The sequence below is a fragment of the Biomphalaria glabrata genome, chromosome 18 (genome assembly GCF_947242115.1).
Source record: "Biomphalaria glabrata chromosome 18, xgBioGlab47.1, whole genome shotgun sequence".
Taxonomy (NCBI): domain Eukaryota; kingdom Metazoa; phylum Mollusca; class Gastropoda; family Planorbidae; genus Biomphalaria; species Biomphalaria glabrata.
This window is the reverse complement of record NC_074728.1, coordinates 11,650,721-11,671,515: the sequence shown is the minus strand read 5'-3', so window position 1 is coordinate 11,671,515 and position 20,795 is coordinate 11,650,721. Positions and strand designations below refer to the sequence as shown.

Below are 20,795 nucleotides of genomic sequence, written 5' to 3'. Positions count from 1 at the left end.
CAGATGTATGTTTCCACAAATTAATTCTAGCTGTTCTGCTTATGATTTTTACATAAGACGGTGCGTAAAACTTTATGAATGTGTATTTCACATAACTATATATATTATATATAGGCTGGATATGAATATCTTTCAACACTACAAAAAAATGTCGTGAAAAATTTCAAAAAAGCTGAAAGAAGGCTTTATTTTGTAAAGTAGCTATAAGAAGTTAGGTTGTTGTCTTTTTTTTCAACCCTAAACTATGTAACATATAATTTAATTTTTAGATCTAGATCTAGTAATCGAAAATCGAAAAACTGAGCACTCTTGTCTCATAATTATTATTTTGCAATTTTTATATACATAATCTAAAAAGATTTAGGTAATTCATCTATTTCAATGTACATAAGATGATTAAACTCAGCAGACGTGAATTATGTCGATCTAGAAATCTTTTTTTTTAATTCAAGTGTAGACGTTCTTGACTGCACACAGTTTATAAATCCGCATTCTCCAGAAACATAAGGTGCTATTAAGCACATCACTTTTTTTCAATACGATTAAAGAAGTAATATACACAAATTTAAAATTAATTCCTACTTTATTTTCTAATATTTTAGTTAATTAAATATTCGATGGAGAGAGCAATAATAATAATAATAATAATAATTTTATTTATAAAACGCTGTTAACAAACAAAATGTAGGCTCAAGGCGCTGTTATAACATTAGAGAAGAAATTGGCCAGTGTGGGAAATCGAAAAACATTACTCTATTAACTTAGCTATCCAGCCATACATCTTCTATGTACGAATGTTTTAACTTGAAATAAATTATTACATTTTTTACTTGAGTTTTTTTTTTCTACCAGCTTTCCACTTTCCACTTGCCATCCATCATCCATGAAGATGGTAGAAAAAGATCAACATAGATTTTACCTCTTTTTCTGTACTCCTCGATCGTCATGCCACCTGGTGGACATATTGAACCATTGACGTCTGCCATGAAGTGCCAACACAAATAATTCTATATCGCGCGACTGAGACGTTGAACTCTGGTTGTACTGACCACACAGCACCAGTCTGAAAAGTTATGAAAAGTTTGTTTGAAATAATATTTTTGAATATTTATAGGAAACTTTGAGAGTGTGTTGGAAATGTCCATTTAGTAAAACAAAAAAAAAAACAACATATAAAAGTTTTTTTTAAGATAATTCCTCCTTTATGAAGCTGATAACTTTCTGAAAGAGCAATTATTCTCAATAACTAATGTATGAATTTTTTTTTTAAACTGAACATTTTTACCCCCTCCCCATCCACCTCCGAAAAGAATTCAAAATTCAAACGAGAGTTTTCCTTGTCAGGTTCCAAGTTTTCTAAATTTGCAAGCTGAATAGAGAAGTTGCAATAAGCCAAATTAGAAACAAATGTTGTTCATTTTAAACACACAATACATGTCGGAGTGATTGTTTCTTTGTTCTTGTCAAAGTAACAAATTGAACATGGGAACATGCTTTTTACGATACCTCTATTTAACTCGTAACTTTGTGGAAACTAAAATCTGGGTAGTTGGGCTCAAAAACCTGGACACGGATCTCGAAAAAGGCTCTAACGATTTTCCTAAAAATTTGACAGTTGATGTATATCTTTGGGAAAAGTATTACTAGCTCGCTGGCTACATGGGGAAAACTCTAGGTTGACAGTTTTAATCTTATTGTTTTAAGGATAAAAAGAAATAAATTTAAATTGGGCTAGAGAATTAAAAAGTATCCATCTTTAACGGACTAAAGTTCTTCGGGTATTTCTGCATATAGGCATTATTCATTCAAGAGTTAAATAAATTGGCATTGTATTCAAACGCTATATCTAAAGACCTATCATTGGAATATTGTTAAGTCTAGTAAGTCTATATTTTCATTTAACGGGGTTCCACGACAATTCGTTCACTGACATTTCGTTCACCGACAATTCGTTCACTGACTTTTCACTGACTTTTCGTTCACCCGACTATTCGTTCACCCGACATATCACTCACCTATAACTTGCTCACAGACAACTTGTTCACCGACAACTTGTTCACCGACAATTGGTTCACGACAATCGTTCACACGACAAATCGTTCACTGACAATTCGTTTTTAAATGTACATTCATTAGTTATTAGGAGAAATATAATCGCTTTATAATTGTATTAAGAACTTAAGAAGGTACTGTCTTTTTTTTTTTTTTACAAACATTTTGTTCTTAAAAGTCTATTCGTGAAGATAACAAATATCTTTCAAAAATTACAAAACATATAGGCATCTCTTAAACGTGTAGGCATCACTAGAACATATAAAATCAATACGATATATATGACTAAGACATATTGATATCATTAAAACATCAAATAAATATGAAATACAGGCATGACTAAAAAAAATAGAAGCATCACTAAAACAGATCGCTACAACATAAAACCAGAAAGACATAGACATCACTTAAACATAAAATCAGAAAGACATAGACATCACTTAAACATAAAATCAGAAAGACATAGACATCACTTAAACATAAAATCAGAAAGACATAGACATCACTTAAACATAAAATCAGAAAGACATAGACATCACTTAAACATAAAATCAGAAAGACATAGACAGCGCTTAAACATAAAATCAGAAAGACATAGACATCGCTTAAACATAAAATCAGAAAGACATAGACATCACTTAAACATAAAATCAGAAAGACATAGACATCACTTAAACATAAAACCAGAAAGACATAGACATCACTTAAACATAAAACCAGAAAAACATAGACATCGCTACAACATAGAGGCCTCACTATTATAAATAGACATCACAATATTTTATAGGTACTGAAATAATTTATAGGCAACATAATAACATTCGCAGCTCTTAAATTATAAAATTTTAAGTTTTTTTTCTTTGTAATCACTAACTGTAATATATTAGAGTTACACTCTTTTCCTTCTGTCAGATTTGGAACTCAATGATGAGTGACAGCAATGACCGTGAGACCAGAAGTACACGTCGGACCACCTTTGGACAGGTCCCGGACACCGGTGGACTGACTCAATTAGAAAATGATCCATTATTAATGGCTGAACCCAACATTGTCATCTCTACCAACGTGTACGAAAACACAAATAGTCAGGAAAGAAGAAATAGTTTTATAAATATTTTATCTTCAGGCTGTTTGGGCGATGTCAGGGACTCTTGTTACACGGGACGCATGTTCAAAAGAAAACGAAGCTTTGTCGTTTTACTCAAGGGACCTAAGCGTGACGTTTAGGAAGGATGAGTTATTACCCCATTGGGCCTTGTGTAATTCACTTAGAATGGATGTGTTTGTTGTGATTATTTTGTTTCCTTGTTTAAGATGAAGTGTAGATTTTGGATTTAAGTTTGCATTGTATTTATTGTTATTCCACTTAACAATACTATTGTATGAGTTCTGCTATTGTCCATTACACCATGTGACCAGTGGCGTAACTAGGGTTAAGGGAGGGGGATCCAAGTTTGAAAATGAGTGTTTTAAATTTGTATTAACATTAAATATTACGCCATTATCTCAAGTCGTGATGTCGAATGTTAAAATGCAGGAGCCTCTAAAGATATCAAGCCCCCTGGCCCCATATTCCAAGCTACGCCACTGTTATTTATGCATGTATATGTAATTAAGTTTGTAACACATTCAAAAAATTTGATACATATTATTCTTTTTAGAGGCAAAATAGATTTATATTAATAATGTGTCTAAAAAGGACCCCGTAGCCCAAACCGCGTCGCAAAAAGGTCCATGGCACCAAATTGTCCTGCTTTGAATCGGTGCATGAATTATCTTATAAATTACAGACGTTCCTTGAGAGAAGATAATTACGTTTTACGTTCGTCATGTATCAATCTAGTCATGCATGTAATCAGTGACTTAAAACCTGCTAAGTAGTTTGGTTTCCTTGCTGATTCAGGCAACCCATTCCTTTCTCTTACGACACATGGGAAGATATATCAATTTTACGTATTTATACTTATTTGTCCTAGAATATGGAATTTGAAATATACTTTTTTTTTTAGCTTTCTGTTTATTTTATTAGGTTCTGTTTTTTGTATTAGTAAATTATGGTTAAGTGTTTCATGTATTATTTTACTTTACTTTTGAGTCTTTTGTCCTGAATACATAAACATCGTAATATCTCAAGATAACAACAAAAGCCTATGGTCATACATTAAGTCTAAGAAAATGGAAACACTAAAAGGAGAAGATAACTTAACACATAATGATAATGAAACTAAAGCTATCATCCTAAATAAAACTTTGCATCAGCATTCTCAGCCCCTGGAGACAAAGACATATTACTTAATTTGAACCAAGTAAACAACATAGAAGATATAGAAATACAAGAAAAGGGAATCCAAAAACTATTAGCCAACATCAAACCAAATAAAGCGTCTGAACCTGATGGTATCCCAGCTAGATTACTCAAAGAACTAAGCAATGAGCTAGCACCAGTGTTCAAAAATTCTTTTTAAGGCATCTCTTAAACCAGGGCAGAGTACCAAGGGACTGGAAAGAAGCTAATGTCACCCCCTCCCCTATTTAAAAAAGGAAACTACAGACCAGTATCACTTATCAGCATCACATGTAAAATCCTAGAACACATAATATGTAGTAACATCATAAACCACTTAGACAAACATACCTTACTCCATAACATGGCATTAGGAAATATAGATCATGTGAAACACAACTAATAGGACTAATTGATGATTTTTCTAAGTTTTAGATGCTAGTGAGCCAATAGATGCTATCTTACTAGATTTTTCCAAGGCTTAAGACAAAGTTCATTACCATAGTTTGTCTAAAAAATATAACATTTTGGTATTGATGGTCTATTGCATCAGTGGATTATGGATTTTCTGATAGGGAGAGAACAAACTGTAATAATAAATGGTTTAAATCAACACCAATAACAGTAAACTCAGGCGTACCTCAAGGAATAGTCTTAGGTCCACTACTATTTTTAATTTACATAAATGATTTACCAAATTGCATTAGTTCAGGAACAAAAGTCAGATTATTTGCAGACGATTGCATGATATATAGAACAATAAAAACAACACAAGAGACAGACATTTTACAAAGAGAATTAGATGAATTACAGAAATGGGAATCAAATTGGAGCATGTCTTTCCGCCCAGAAAAATGTCAGTTATAAAGAGTAACAAAAAAACTAAAACAAATTAATTCCACTTATCTTATTCATGGCAAACCAGTAACACAGACTAAAAACGCAAAATACCTAGGTGTTATAATAAATGAATAACTGTCATGGAACCCCTATGTTGATGAAACTAGCAAAAAATCAAACAGAGCATTAAGGTTTATTAAAAGAAACTTCTATAAATCAAATAAGAACATAAAACTAAAAAATGTTATTTAACCTTGGTTAGGCCAATAATTGAATAAGCGTCCTCTGTTTGGGACCCCTCAACTCAAGAAAACATTAAGAAACTGGAACAGACACAAAATAGAGCAGTGAGATTCATAACAAACGAATATTCACATTTGACTAGAGTAACACCTTTAGTAAAATCACTAAATTTAGAAACCCTTCAGGATAGACGACTTAAAAGTAAAGTAGCAATTATACATAAAACACTGAACCATAATCTTCAAATACAAAAACAAAATTTAATAACATGCTCAGAAAGGCACAAAGATAAAGGTGCATTTCCAGTTCCATATGTTAGGACAAATTTGTACAAATGCTCCTTCTTCTCTAGTGCTATTAGAGCATGGAATGGGTTGCCTGAGCTAGCTAGGAAAACCAGTGACTTGGCAGAATTTAATTCATTGGTTAATATGCATGACTAAATGCATGACGCGTAGGACGTAATCATCTTCTTTTTTGAAGTAACGTCTGTATTATATAAGAAGTGTCTCTAAATTTAGTGATTTTAGTAGTATTGTTACTTTAGTCAAATATCAATACATTCTCACGGCTTTATTTTTGCGTGCATTCTAGTCCAAATTAAGGACGTATATTTTAACTCTTTCTCTCCGTAATTATTTTCCTCATTCCGATAGTAATATTCATTTTGCTCATTTGTATTTCACTATCCTGTTCTGATTAAACTTAAATAACTTTTTGTTTGTTATTAGAAAATGTAATACTTGATATTAAAGTATAGGAGAATGCATGCTCTTTTTACACAATACAAATTAAAGTTTATAAGCGAAAAAATCAATTTAGTTTAATCGGGTGAAATCAACGATGACATCGTCGATTAGGAGAGAAAGAGTTAATAGCAGCCTAACTTAAGGTTAAACATCAGTTTAGTAGTATGTATCGAGGACAGGCGTAAACGGAGAAAAGAGTTTCTCAATCGGCCACCGGAGGACAATGATTATGCCTGCGCTAGATGTGGCATAATAAAAAGGTCACAGCTGTGGCTGCGTATCCACTGGAAATACTGAATTCCTCATTAATCTTCGGATTCAAAGACAAGCCTTATTATTATTATTATCATTATTTTATGTCTATATATGTAATGTTATACGTGTTAGAAAAATGTGCACATGTGCTATCATGATAAATCTTTTAAGTCTTTCAATAGTTCTCATACAGCTGTGTCACAATCTAACCCATTTGGCAATGTCAGTCCTAACCCTAACTCTTTCTTCAAAAGTCCTACTTCAGATATCAAACTTCCACTTTTTAGTACAAAGTCTTTAAACTTAATGAAATAACTTCAACTTGTCCAACCTCTTGTAAGAAGTTGTTGTGATTATAATTAATACGATCTAACCCTAACGTCTTCTACCCTAACTCTGTTAAAAAGATGTCCTTCTTATTAAAATGTAATAACCCCAAAATACCTTCTCTTATTGAAAGTCCTAACACTTACTAAAAGTCCTAACTCTTATTTTAAAAAGTCGCGATTCTTATTTAAAATGTCCTACCTTTTATTAGAATCCCCAAAAAATCGTTTCCTTTAATTTTCTGAGACCAATGTTTGTATTGACTACCCAACATTCACTCTGGACAGTGTAAAGTGCGCCCTCGGTTCAGGGTGACATCTGTGTGGTCCAAGAGAGGGTAAGACAGGGGGCAAACAATTAGTTGCTGCCCGTGAGTTGCACGCGCTGGTGGGCGATGTTTCAGGCCGTCTGTGGACCTTTAATAGTGTCGTATGAGTCTAGAGGCTTGGTGTAGGAAAGTGAGGGGCTGGTGGAGGACTCAGATTGCAGTTGGTATGGGGGAGGGTCAAAGTGACGGACATAAACACTGTTTGGTGTACGTACTAATGAATATGTTAGTATTATTTAATTAATTAATGTTAATTTCCTATATAAACTCAATAGCTTAAAATTAAATAAGAAGATCCTAGATTATTTTTACGGCGCTGCTATGCAAAATCTGCTGAGGTGGGCGACTAACTTGTTGACAAGGCAACTTCATCTAAACTGTTACATTATAAAAAGTGCATCACAAATCACACTCACAACATTACCACATTGAAAGGAACTTTTTGAACAAAAATGTCTAAGAAAAATCGGAAAAATCTTGGAAGACAACAGCCACCCGCTCCATCATAACTACGTCAAGTCGTCGCGAAGTGGGCGACTTATGTCAATCAAGACAAGAACAGAGCGGTACAAAAACTCGTTCGTACCTTACTCGGTCAGACTTTATCAACACCACCCTTTGATCAAGAAACATGAAAAGCACCAAGATACCCGTGTGTAGTCGCTGAATGAACTCTTTATGTTGTGTCTGTTGTATTTATGTGAATATTTCTGTAGTGTTGTCTTTATATGAGAAAAGAGTCCTTGTAATCACAACAAATTTCCATAAGGATCAATAGAGCAGTCTTACTCTTACTCTTAGTCTTAGAACCATATTACGCAATGTCTTTGTTAGTATTGCCGTGGATAAATAGTTTTGTCTTTTAGTCTGTTGCTGTATTATAATGCTTTTTTTCCCCCAGAAAAATAGCCTAAAAATTGCCCAAGAAACAAGAAACCCACGGGGGAACCTACGAGTTTATTTCCAATCTTTTTTTTTTCTCTCATCTCATCCAACAGAGTTTGATATTCTGTCTGAATTGCTTTCTTTACCAGGCAGTGTAAAATAGTGCGATAACTTTTGAAAGCTTATAAGATATTATAAAGTAATCCTTTTGAGTAGTAATGTATAAACTAAGTATGAACTTCTGAAGATCTACTTAAGGTTTCTAAATGTTTTACAATCCTTTTTATTTATTTGATTAATTACATGAAAGAAAAGTAAAAGAGAAAACTTAAGTATCGATGAGATCAAATAGTTAGTGATGCCATGCCGATAAGCTAAACTACAGAATTAAATACAGTGGCGTAGCAAGGGACCCATCGGTCCGGGTCCAGAAATATGATGGGGGACTTTTTTTTTTTTAGAAATTTTAAGCTTAGTGTGAAAACAAAATCGTGTCCTTCATATATACAGCGGTAGAATTCACTAAATGCATTCCAATGTATTACCTTTAACTAGGAATGGTGTCATTACTATCTAGTTACCATTTTTTTTAAATAAGAAAAAGTGTCAATGACATCCATTCTTCTTAAGTTACAAACCAAAGGAATTTAAAATGATTATCGGGTTTAATCGGGGATTTTTATTTCACAAGTTACATTTCTAAATGTGAGAACCGTTGAATATTGTAAATATCAACTTTTTAAGTTATCAATGGATATTAAATTTATTCGCTAAAATTGCCGAGAAGCAAGTTGTCAAAGGTCAAATAGTAGACTGGTTGAACTTCGATATAGGTTAATGTGAATTAGTTGAACTGAAAGAGTGAGAGATGTGCTGTATGACCATCATTAATGGATCAGATGACCGAAAGTAGGTGTGAATGAAGCTGAGAGAGAGAGAGAGAGAGAGAGAGAGAAAGTGAGAGATCAACATATGATCATGAACTTTGAGAAGTCAGTATCATGCAGTTATAAAGTAAATTTGTTAACATGTAAATCTTCAACCGTCGAGTTATAAATGTATGTATAAATCAAGTTATTTTCTAATATCAGGAAAACTCATATGATGGACTTATAGTAGTATGAATTTAAAACAGTCTTTTTGTTATTGTATCTCTCCATTGGGAAGTTATCAATCGTATTCTGTTGATCATGAGAAATATTATTCATTGTAGATAAGTCTCTTTTGTGTTCCTTCCATGGAGATTTAAATGGTGTATTTGTGTCACGCCCAAACGTGCAGGGTAGTTATTACAATTACTGTAGATCTACTTAAGTCTTTGAATAACATACTACACGCTACAATATGCAAACTACATCTTGCACAATCTTAAGGTCAATGTTTACAAAGCTTATATCAACTCACTCTGTCTGTCAGTCTAGTTAAAAGTGTGTACACGTTATTTCTCAAACACCCAATCTCGGATCAAGTTGAAATTTCGCATCATTATTTCTTTAATCTGACAGCACAAGAATCACTAAAACAAAATTACCAATTATTTAATTAACTATTGGTTATTAATTACTTTGTTCGGTATCTCAAACAAGAGAAAGAAATTTTACTCGACTTATTATATGGTTTAAGTTGAAACAGCCCCCTTTATTTTTTGTAGAAAGAAAACAATAAAGAACTCTTCTCTGGCACAGTGGTTATCGTGTTGGCTTAAGGAGGCCGAGGAGGTTTTAGCCGTCGATTTCGAATTCAGGTTGCTAACTTTTTTAAATAAATAAATTTAAAAAGCAATCACCCAGATACCCCCTTTTTTCTCTCCCCCCCCTTTTTTTTCCATCTGGTTCAGACAAGTGATAAGGATCATAGCTTAGTGAGAAAGCTAAAAGCATGAAATTGCGCTAAACAAAAAGCAATTAGTACACATATTTCTAATAGCACAGATTTATTATTGCTAATCTAGATCTATTTCAAATTTAAATTACAAGACTGATACAATATGATGGATACAACTACACTTCGTATAAGCTTTGTTTTTTTTTAAATACGTTTTTGTATTTTACTTGTTTGACTGATACAAATCATAAGTAATCATCTTCTTTTTTGAAGTAATGTCTGTAACAAGATAAGATAAGATAAGTCATCCTTTTTGGACAACTCGAGACAGGCTCAAGAAAAATTGGTCGTCCCCTACTCCGATGTATCAAAAGTGGATATAATCAAAAGGGACCTCAAAGCACTAAGTGGAGAGAGATGGTGACCAAGAAAGCTATTATATTATTATTATATAAGATAAGATAAGATAAGGACAGCGAAAAAACATCGGCCTCGGCGCCGAAAAAAAGCTGGCCAAACGTAAATTGGTTGTCTCCTCCGTCAGCAAAGAGAGTTTCATCTTAACCTCCGTTTTATGTAGACGGTGTGCCTCTTGAGAAAAGGGCTCCATCGTCACATTCAAAAGTGTTCTACGATATGAGCCATAGTCAACTGAAAGGGACAAACACACAAGCTATAAACAAGAGCGTCCAGTTCAAAACTTTTGGCTGTCTCTCAATGGGGAGAACAAATATACAAAGATGGGATGCTGGGAAGCTCGTGTAAAAAGATTTATAGATTTGAAATGTTAAAGACAATACCTAACATTTTTTTTAGTTTTAGGGCCCCTGTTGGCTTCAAACTGTAGATGGGCACGGGCGCAATGAACCCCCTTTGCGGCATGGTTGCTATGCCAATGATTGAATAGTTTTTGTCACCAAGCAAGAAGGCCAACCAATCAACGAGTCCTGACAACAGGAACCACCAGGTACTCTGAATACACAAAGGTGAAGGTCAAGGAAAAGTTAGATATACGGTGTTAGATAGCTACTTTAGTAATTTTGGTTGCGCACCTTATCAGACCGACAGTGAACATACATTTTAGAGTGACGACATAGACTTTGGGTTAGAGAATAAGAATAGACTTTTAGAAAATCAGTTACTGCTAGACTCTCAAGGGGATAACATCGTGGTTAGTGACGGACTAGACTGTGGCCCATTCTGTATTAAACGTTACTGAATTTTCATCTTGAGTGAACTTAGTCATTGAGTCTGTGTTCCTGTTGTACCTGTTCATTCTTGTAACGTGATGTCCATGTCTCAAGCTCGCAGTTGTAATACACTCAACAAGGTACGCACGCACTTAGTATAGTCAAGTATCTTTAGAAATACTTCAAGTACATCTGATTTACACATGCATCCGTTACAACGGACTACAAGAAACACTCAAAGAAAGTCTCACAGTTTATTTGGGCCTCACGTCTAGCTCCAGATCGTAAGCTAAAATCTACCCGCGACGCCTCTGCCTGCGCTGCAGTGAGTAAAAGTAAATGGGAGCATGCTACAAAGGAAGAGAAATAATAATGTCCTCACACTTTGACTTGACTCAGAGGTCCTCAAGTAGGACAAACTCCCCAGGATCAACATTTACACACGTACCCCAAGACCTCTCTCTCTCTCTCTCTCTCTCTCTCACACACACACACACATGCTTAAACTCACACCCAAATCTATCCACTCGTTCCGTTCCATCCCCTGACTTGTTATTATCAGGCTGGGATTAGTGGATGGGCCGGCTTTATTAAGACTTTGGCACGTTTGCCACAGGCCAGTTCGTCTCCACCCCTGCACTAGCCAAATATTCCTTAAGTACAGGAATCTTAACTGCTTTCGTCATACGCAGTTTCTCCCCCCGGAGCCGGTGCCGGAGTTAAGAAGATTTGCTGAGGCTATTTATGGATTTTAATTATTAGGCGAGTCACACATAATAAATAGTCATATTGAAATGGGTTCTTTTTTTTCTTTCTATTTTTGATTTGCTTATGCTGCTAATATGAACACTTATGTAATAACAATATTTAAAAAGTTCTCTCTTTCTCTCTTTGAGGAAGTTGAAACTGCAATTCATAAACTCAAAAAAAACACCTAGCTCTGATGGTGTTCCGGCTGAAATATATAAAAATGAAAAGGTAAAAGACGTGTTCGCTCTTTGCTTGGTGAAGAGCATTGTTCCATAAAAGCTTCGTTATCGTATTACTAAAGACAAAGAGTGACAAGTCTTAACTGCTCAAACTCTCGCTGCATTACACTTATGTCAATAGTAGAACGTAACTTCCAAGTCAAGTTGATAACCCTCTGGCCAGGGCCACTAGTGCTTTCGGACGAGTTGAAGTCAACTCCATTGGCCTCTCTCCATCGTCCCGGACTTGCACTGAACTGTGCTGTAATTGACCTTCGTGACTGTGACACCTGCGCTCTTTATATAAGGTCCACCCACTGGCCATCCAGAAACAGACGGAACGTCGCTTGATCATTGCGGTTGATCACATGACCACATCCGACGTGACTAGCCTGAGTAGTGTTCACTTTAGATGTTTCTTAAAACTTCACCAGTCATCGCTGTGGACCGTCTACACTCGTCATGCGCTTGATGGGGCGATTTGCGTTGGCTGATTGCATACACTGCATACAACTTTCCCTCATCACTACCACGAGAGTTATAACAATTTATATATATATACATCTTATATAATACAGACGTTACTTCAAAAAAGAAGATGATTACGTCCTACGCGTCATGCATTTAGTCATGCATATTAACCAATGACTTAAATTCTGCCAAGTCGCTGGTTTTCCTGGCTAGCTCAGGCAACCCATTCCATGCTCTAATAGCACTAGGGAAAAAGGAGTATTTGTGCAAAGTTGTCCTAGCATATGGGACGAGGAATGTGCCTTTATATACATATATATATATATATATATATATATATATATATATATATATATATATATATATATATATATATATATATACAGGGTGCGTCACAAAAATGTGTACATACATATATTTCCCGTTCTACAATGCTAAATTTCTGGACATGGAAAGCTTAATGTCCAATTGGAAAAATAAATGTGATTAATGCAAGTAATGTTCAAACTGGTGGCCTTCAGCATAAATACATTGCTGAGTACGAATCAACACTGATTCCGTACATCGTAGAATGGGAAATCAATTGTCTATGATAGCTCAAAGTGTGTATACATTTTTTTTGACTACCCTGTATATATTGTTGTAACTCCGCTCCCGAGACACGCTGATGGTGCGCATCAGAGCGCCATTCAACACAAGTAGTGGAAGACATGTTTAGACAGGAAGAAGTACTGTGGGTGATCTGGCTAAAAGTCATGGGAGTCTGAACAGTCTAGTGCTGAGTGCTGTCCTGTGTGATACTAGTGAACTGTTTGGGAGACCTCGAGCGACCCTGGGAAGTGTGTCGGTGGTCTGTTCGGTGTTCTGGTATGAAGTAGGACTCTTAGAACCTATGACATATTACTCCCTGTGACTTTATAGCAGAAGTTCAAGTCTAACTAGTAACTATTACTATTTGTTGATGCTTATAATAAATAAATACATCGTTTACGGTTGCCGACCTGCCTTTCGTTGAGTGCCTGCCTTAGAGTTACAACAATATAATAACCTTATGATCTCGAGACCTAGACTAACTGTTCCCAATCTGATTCAGTTCGCTATATAGATTGGAGTGGAAAGTAACAAAAAAAAAAACTTATCAAAGTAAATGTTTAAGCTTCTAACTTCATCAAAAAGGTACTTGCATAAAATTCATGTTTTTTTTTTTATTAGTAGTTAAGTAATGTAAAAAGAAAAAACTGAACAGGTTAATTTAATACATCAAAATTTTAATAGGGAAGATTAAGGCCAAACTTTAAACGATAACAAACCAATTAGAACAAGCAAACACTCTTTTTAGATTGCCAGGCGAGTGAAGTCCCCCTGTCTTTATTGGAGAAGTATCTCATCGTATTCTTCTTCCAGCTCGACCACCAAACTTCTATGGAAGCTGCAGACAATGTACAACAAATACCTAGAATATTTAAAGTGTTGTATAAAAAAGAAATAGTTGTTAATGAAACGGCCAACTAATCTCTTTATGGAAATAAGATAAACAAAATATGAAGAAGAGCTAGACTACGGAAGACGAATGTATAAATAGGGTGAATGACGGATGAAAGATGTAGGAATGCGAGACTGAGAGACAGACAGGAAAAAGAAAGGCCCCCAGTGTTTCTTGACGTTTATTATAGTTTCAAAGTGATTTGTAGTTTGTTGAAATTGTTCAACAAATGATGAGTTAACTTTTGTTTCTCTTGGTATTTAGTATAAAACTGATCGCTGTTCATTTTTGTTCAAAAAGAAGTTGTTCAAGCTTTAGTAACAATTCAAGTTAAGGTCAAATAATACGCCTAAAAGGTTTAGTTGGATTAGATGTCAGGGGCTACAACCCAATAAAATTTTAGTTGGTCTAGCTGTCAGGAGCTGCAACCAAACAAAAGTGTAGTTGAACCAGCTGTCTGAAGCTGCCTGGTACGCGCGCTGGACCACTAGCGGATCCAGAACTTTTGAGGGGGGGGGGCGATTTTTTTCCAAACCCTAACCCTAACGCCCAGTAAACCCTAACCCTACGCATAAACGTGCATACAGCGCGCGCGCGCGCGCACACACACACACACACGCACACACACACGCACACACATATATGTATATATATATATATATATATATATATATATATAAATATATATATAAATATATATATAAATATGAGAATAAAAAAAGCAGCATTTCTCAACCTTCGGCAAAAACCAAAACAACTGGGGCAGCGCTATAAGGTTCTCTGGTGAAGTTCGGGGCTAAGCCCCGACGCCTTAAGCGCTTTCTTGCTTTTTTCACTGCAGAAACGCATTCTCCTGACAAGTACAGCTCATTATTCATAAATGGAGTTCGGGGCGAAGCCCCGACGCCAAAAGCGTTTTCTTGCATTCTTCATTGCAGAAACGCATTCTCCTGACATCTACAACTCATTACCCATAAATGAAGTTCGGGGCGAAGCCCCGACGCCAAAAGCGTTTTCTTGCATTCTTCTCTGCAGAAACGTATTCTCCTGACATCTACAACTCATTACTCATAAATGGAGTTCGGGGCGAAGCCCCGACGCCAAAAGCGTTTTCTTGCATTCTTCACTGCAGAAACGCATTCTCCTGACCTGAATCTCATTATTTATACTATTAAAAAACGACCTTTCGAATAATGTTGTACTTGAAAAATATTCTAATTTGAATTTATAGACCCATAATACATTGCAAATAAAACCGATTTGTTTCTTGAAAAGATAGGATACCCCACGTATTTAGATTTTTGCTTTGAGGATCGCCGCCGAAAAAAAACTTATTCGATAAATAGTATTCAAGAAAACTCTAGCATAAATTGTTAGTTATAATCCTAAATTTATTTAGCTAGAAAAATATCAGATTGAGTAAAGGTTGGGAAAAGGCGACTATGAAAACGTTATTTGAGTTTAGAACTCATCTCAATCATGACTCTTATACTGAAAAATTTCGTTTGAATTCTAACTTTTCCAATGCAAAGTCTTTCTTAAAATACTTATGATAACTTCATGTGAAATTACAAAAACTCTGTCTGGAAATGGGAATGGCGGTAGAGTGAAAACGATTAATCCTCGCTCCTTTACTAATTTCTGCTAAAGATTGCATTTGGCATTAAAGAATAGGTATGGGGCGACTCGATATAAGAATTTAATTTATAGTATATATAAATTATATTAGTGACAGATTTTTTTAATTTTGTAATTTCTTAACTATAATACAAAAAGAAAAAGTATTGATTTGTCCGATGGGGGAAATGCGATTGCATGTATCGCCCCTCCCACCTGGTACAACCCTTTTTCATTTAAATTTTCTAATGATACAATTTGAGATTAGAGTGTGGTACGACATATTTACAATGGGTCACATATCAATACGTAGTTTATATTATATAGATATTCAACTAATTTTATTCACAAACTATGATTCTCCACAAAAATAGGACCCCCCCCCAGCACTCAGAGGGCTAGAGTGGGGAGGGCAGTACTTGCAATCCCCCCTCCCCTCACCCCACCGAATCGGCCAAAATACCAGAAAGGGAGCGACATAATATAAAATTTATATATTAATTCAACTAATTTTTTTCACAAACTATGATTTCTCAAAAAAAAACGGACCGCCCCCCCCCCCACTCAAAGGGTTTAGGTGGGAAGGGCAGAAGAGGTATTCGTCCCCTCCCCCCACCAATCGGCAAACAGGGAACGACATAATATAAAGATCGGTTAAAATATCAATAACAAGTTACAAGGATATAGATATTTAATTGATTTTGTTAGCAGGCTGTGATTTCTACCAATAAATTGGACCGCCCCCCCACTCGAAAGTTAAGGGGGGGGGGCGGGATTGATACCATCGCCCCCTCCCAACCCCACCAAATCGGCCAACATACTAGAGGGGGGGGGGGCGAAATAATCTAAAAATAGGTTGAAATATAAATAATTAGTATATATTTTTAACATAAGTAATAAATTCGTATACAAATTGTGTGAATCCTATACTAAAGTTCGTCCGCCCCCCCCCTTTGGGGGGGGGGTCGGCCGAGTGGGGGGGGCGATCGCCCCTACCGCCCCCCCCCTGGATCCGCCAGTGCGCTGGACTGTCACTCAAACATCTTGATGGTCCTGGGTTCATAGCCAGCCCGCTGCCATCGCTTGTCGTCCTCCGGGAGGTTTGAATAGGAAGTATTTGTATTTTGGGTTTTGGCACATCGGCCAACTTTAGGCCATGTCGTGCCCGTAATCCCTCAAGGGTTACTCTCCCTTTATATTGACAAGGGCTCAATCTTACACAGTTTGGTACTTCAAAACAAGGTCTATTCCCAGTTAAGATAGTAAAAATTTATTAATTTAAAAAAAATCTGTTGTAAATATTATATAAGTTTACAATTTCTTTACCCTATCACAAATCAAACCTTAGCAGACAATCCGTCCTCCCGGACAAAGCCCAGTGCCTTCCCAGGGTCGAAATTATCAAAAAGTGTTTTTTAGTTGTGTGCTCTAAAATATTTCCCTCTAATATCCTGGTATCTTGGGCGATCAATGAGGATAAGTTCCACGGTGAGACAATAGTGACAGTACTCACAAAGTGGGGGCTCCTCTCTCTCTCTTCAGCACAAAGGAGTGCGTGATGTAGGTGTGGCCAATCCTAAGTCTGGACATGGTCGTGCTTCCACGCCTTGTTAGATCCTTAGATGTGAACCGCCACCTGACATCCGCCACAATCTGCCTGATTTTTCTTGTGGGTCTCAGCCTCCCACCAATCCTGCCATTCTCGATAGGTGGCAGGGGCAACACTCTGTCTCAGGTCCGAGCAGTGGGTTCCTGACATCTCTTTGCTCTCTTTCTGCCGTTTTGTTTCCTTCTATGCTCACATGGATAGGAAGTAAATTATCTTCAACTCTTAAGTAACATCCAAAACAAAACAAAACAACCAAACAAAGGTTTTTGTTGGACTGTCAGGAGCTACAACCCACCGACTGTGTAATCACAATGACCTCGTACATTGACCGATAGTCCTCATCTACAGGCTCTGAACATCTGCCATCAAACTAAAGCTGTATATGTGCACCCTGACTTCACAATTTGGAGGCGTTGCTTTGAAATGCGAGTTTCTGTTGAAGCTTAGATGGTGAAGTTTCCTTTAGTTAAACCAGTAGCTAGACTTACCATACGATTAGGTAACTAATGCAAGTCACGGGGATGATTGTAAGTGGCCAGGTGAGTAACACGAAGAGCATGGTATAGTCTGTTGGAAGCGCTAGTTAAGGTAAAGACAACAAATATGCAAGTCACAAGTCGAGACAATTCATCTAATGCAAGTTATATATATATATATTATTACTCGGGCGGCTACCTCAAAAGAAACAATGTCCTCGTGTTGGTCGTATTAAACTCATGGGTTCGGAAAAAGTCTTTTTTCGAGACATGCGAAATAACAAGCGGACGCAATAAACTCTTTCATCCAGCTAGATACAAGTGGATTTGTTTGAGAGAAAAAAAATCGAATAAGGGAAATAACTTGTGCATTATTTAGTTTTAAGGGCAGTGTTTCTTCCCTTTTAGATAAGCTTTGGATTTTTAAAAAGGTTTTTTATGTTTGGCTAGTTTTCATTTTCTTGCTTTGATACTTTTGGTGTGACTTTTGATACAATTTCAACAATCAAAAGAGAACAATGTATTGTGCACGATCATTTAATTTTACACATGGCAAAGTAATAAATGTAATGTAATTATAGTAATAATTTACATTATGTAGACCTAAGACACGTTGTAGATTTAACTAAATTAAATATGTAGATTCTATCAGTACCAATTAATGGCCACCACCCAGACTGTTACTTCGGAATTTGCTTCATATAAATTAAAAAAAGAAGAAAAGACCAAGCCTAACCCAGGCGCACTGAGGATTACCTGGACTCCTTAAAAACCCATTGAGACAAAGCCTCACACAAGAGGTCAAAAAAAATAAATAAAAACAAGACAAAGTGGACGCTCAAAACAAGACCTAAAAAGTATGTAATGAAAAATGTCAAAAGAAATAAAATTAGATGTTTCTCATATCTTTCATAGACGAGGTCACTTTTTACATGCATGCATTATATACTCAGAGAGAGTATGGAACTCCATATCCGCTGTTTTCTTGCAATAATAGTCTTTGGGAAATTTTTTTTATTGGTAATGTTATTATATCTTCTTTCAATTGTTATTTGGGTGGTACTTATAGTCAATCAGATCAACTAAATGGCAACATTTTTTAAAATATAACTTTACTTACCATTTCTTTTTTTTTTCTAACGAAGCCCACAGCGTTGATTATTATATTTAAAAAAATCTAATCGAATTTAGTTATTCTATTTGGTAACAAGCTCTTTTTTTTCAATGCTGAAATTAGTGTGAAAAATTGAAACAAAAATGAATTGTTCTGGGATCCTATCATTCCCTGTAATGTCTCAGCAATGTAGTTTTCGACATAGTTGCGAACCCAACTATGGTGAAAAATATAAATAGGTCCCCTGGTATTTTTTGTTACTATAGTAAGTGTAGGATACAAGTTATACAAACAATGCTGTACACATTTAGCACCGCACAATGAAATGTCTTTATGTCATCCGTTCCAGCCGTGTCTCTCTCGCTCTCTTTCTTTCTCTTTCTGTCTCTATCTATCTATCTATCTATCTATCTATCTATCTATCTATCTATCTATCTATCTATCTATCAATCAATCAATCAATGAATCAATCAATCAATCTATCTATCTATTTATATCTATCTATATCTATCTATCTATCTATCTATATCTATCTATCTATATCTATCTATCTATCTATCTATCTATCTATCTATCTATCTATCTATCTATATATCTATCTATATCTATCTATATCTATCTATCTATCTATCTATCTATCTATCTATCTATATCTATCTATATCTATCTATCTATCTATCTATCTATCTATCTATCTATCTATCTATCTATCTATATCTATCTATCTATCTATCTATCTATCTATATCTATCTATATCTATCTATATCTATCTATCTATCTATATCTATCTATCTATCTATCTATCTATCTATATCTATATCTATCTATCTATCTATCTATCTATCTATCTATCTATCTATATCTATCTATCTATCTCATGGGCGTAGCCAGGATTTTTTTTCGGGGAGGGTTTTGGGGGGGGGGGATTTTCAATTTCGGCAGAAGACTATTCACACTTAATTAATGGAGCCCAAGCCACTGGTAGAAATTTGTAACCTTTCTTAACTACGCTCTTGGAATTACATGCCTGTATTTCGCTTTAGATTTTATAACGAAAAAGAAAGTTTTTTCGTCAAATCATCTGTTGAGGGGTTTTAAACTAAAAAATCTCTGGGTTTTTTTTTTGTTTTGTTTTTAATTCAAAACCCCATTTAGCTACGATCATAGAATTTGGTGACTGTAGTTTGCTTTAAAATAATATTGAAGAGAGAGGTTTTCAACTCTAAACGCTCTGTAGGGGAATTTTAAACTCAAAACCATCTGGAGGGGTTTTAAACTTTAAAGAAAAAGCCATCTGGAGGAGGGGGATTTAAACTCAAAACCCCTTTGGCTACGCTCATAGATTTTATAGTGTGTAATTTGCTTTTTTTTATATTGAAGAGGTACTTTTAGCTTCAAACCCCAACTGGAAGGGGGAGGGGGGTTAAACTCAAAACCCCTTTGGCTACGCTCATAGAATTTTGAGTGTGTAATTTACTTTTTTTATATTGAAGATGGGGTTATCGTAAATTTTGGATGGGGTTTTAAAATCAAAATCTTCCTCAACTGTGCTGTTGGAATTTGGGGATTGTTGTTTGCATTTTTTTTTTGTTTTATAGAAGAGGGGGATTTAACTGCAAAAACCTCTGGTAGGGGGTTTAAAATTCAAAACCCCCTGTAGGGGGTTTTAAACTCAAAGCCCCCTGGTAGAGGGATTTGTATCTCAAAACCCCCTGATAGGGGTTTTTAAAATCTCAAAACCCCCTGGTAGGGGAATTTAAACTCAAAACCCCCTGGTAGAGGGTTTTTAACTCAAAGCTGCCTCGGCTGTGCTGTGGTAAGTGATGATTTAGTATTAAAATCTCACCTAAAATAAACAAAATGAAAGCAAAAATCAGTCACTTAATTCCGTCCCCCCCCCCCTGCGGGGGGGGGGGATTTCATTTCGGGGGGGGTTTGAACCCCAAGACACCCCCCTGGCTACGCCCATGATCAATCTATCTATCTCTATATCTATCTATATCTATCTATATCTATCTATATCTATCTATATCTATCTATATCTATCTATCTATCTATCTATCTATCTATATCTATCTA

The 20,795-nt window shown here is 35.6% G+C and overlaps 2 protein-coding genes across 5 annotated transcripts in view; both read right to left on the bottom strand.

Annotated features, from left to right (window-relative positions):
- Window positions 1–7,280, bottom strand: part of LOC106057991 (histidine decarboxylase-like) — a 45,647-nt gene extending 38,367 nt beyond the window's left edge. Inside the window, exons 1-2 of the mRNA XM_056017539.1 lie at window positions 6,952–7,280; window positions 920–1,063 (exon numbers count right to left, since the gene is read on the bottom strand). Of these exons, the coding sequence (XP_055873514.1) occupies window positions 920–986 (67 nt within the window). The 5' untranslated portion in view covers window positions 987–1,063; window positions 6,952–7,280. The remainder of the gene's footprint in view (window positions 1–919; window positions 1,064–6,951) is intronic.
- A 6,403-nt stretch (window positions 7,281–13,683) lies between these two features.
- Window positions 13,684–20,795, bottom strand: part of LOC129923891 (uncharacterized) — a 10,919-nt gene continuing 3,807 nt past the window's right edge. Inside the window, exons 2-3 of one of the 4 annotated variants that reach the window (XR_008775843.1) lie at window positions 17,614–17,692; window positions 13,684–13,869 (exon numbers count right to left, since the gene is read on the bottom strand). Coding sequence is in view for 2 of the 4 variants with exons in the window: in XM_056016719.1 (XP_055872694.1) it covers window positions 13,785–13,869; window positions 17,614–17,704 (176 nt within the window). In the remaining 2 variants the exon portion in view is untranslated. Of the gene's footprint in view, window positions 13,870–17,613; window positions 17,705–20,795 lie in introns of all 4 variants that reach the window. The other 3 variants (XR_008775842.1, XM_056016719.1, XM_056016720.1) reach the window with 3 other exon arrangements.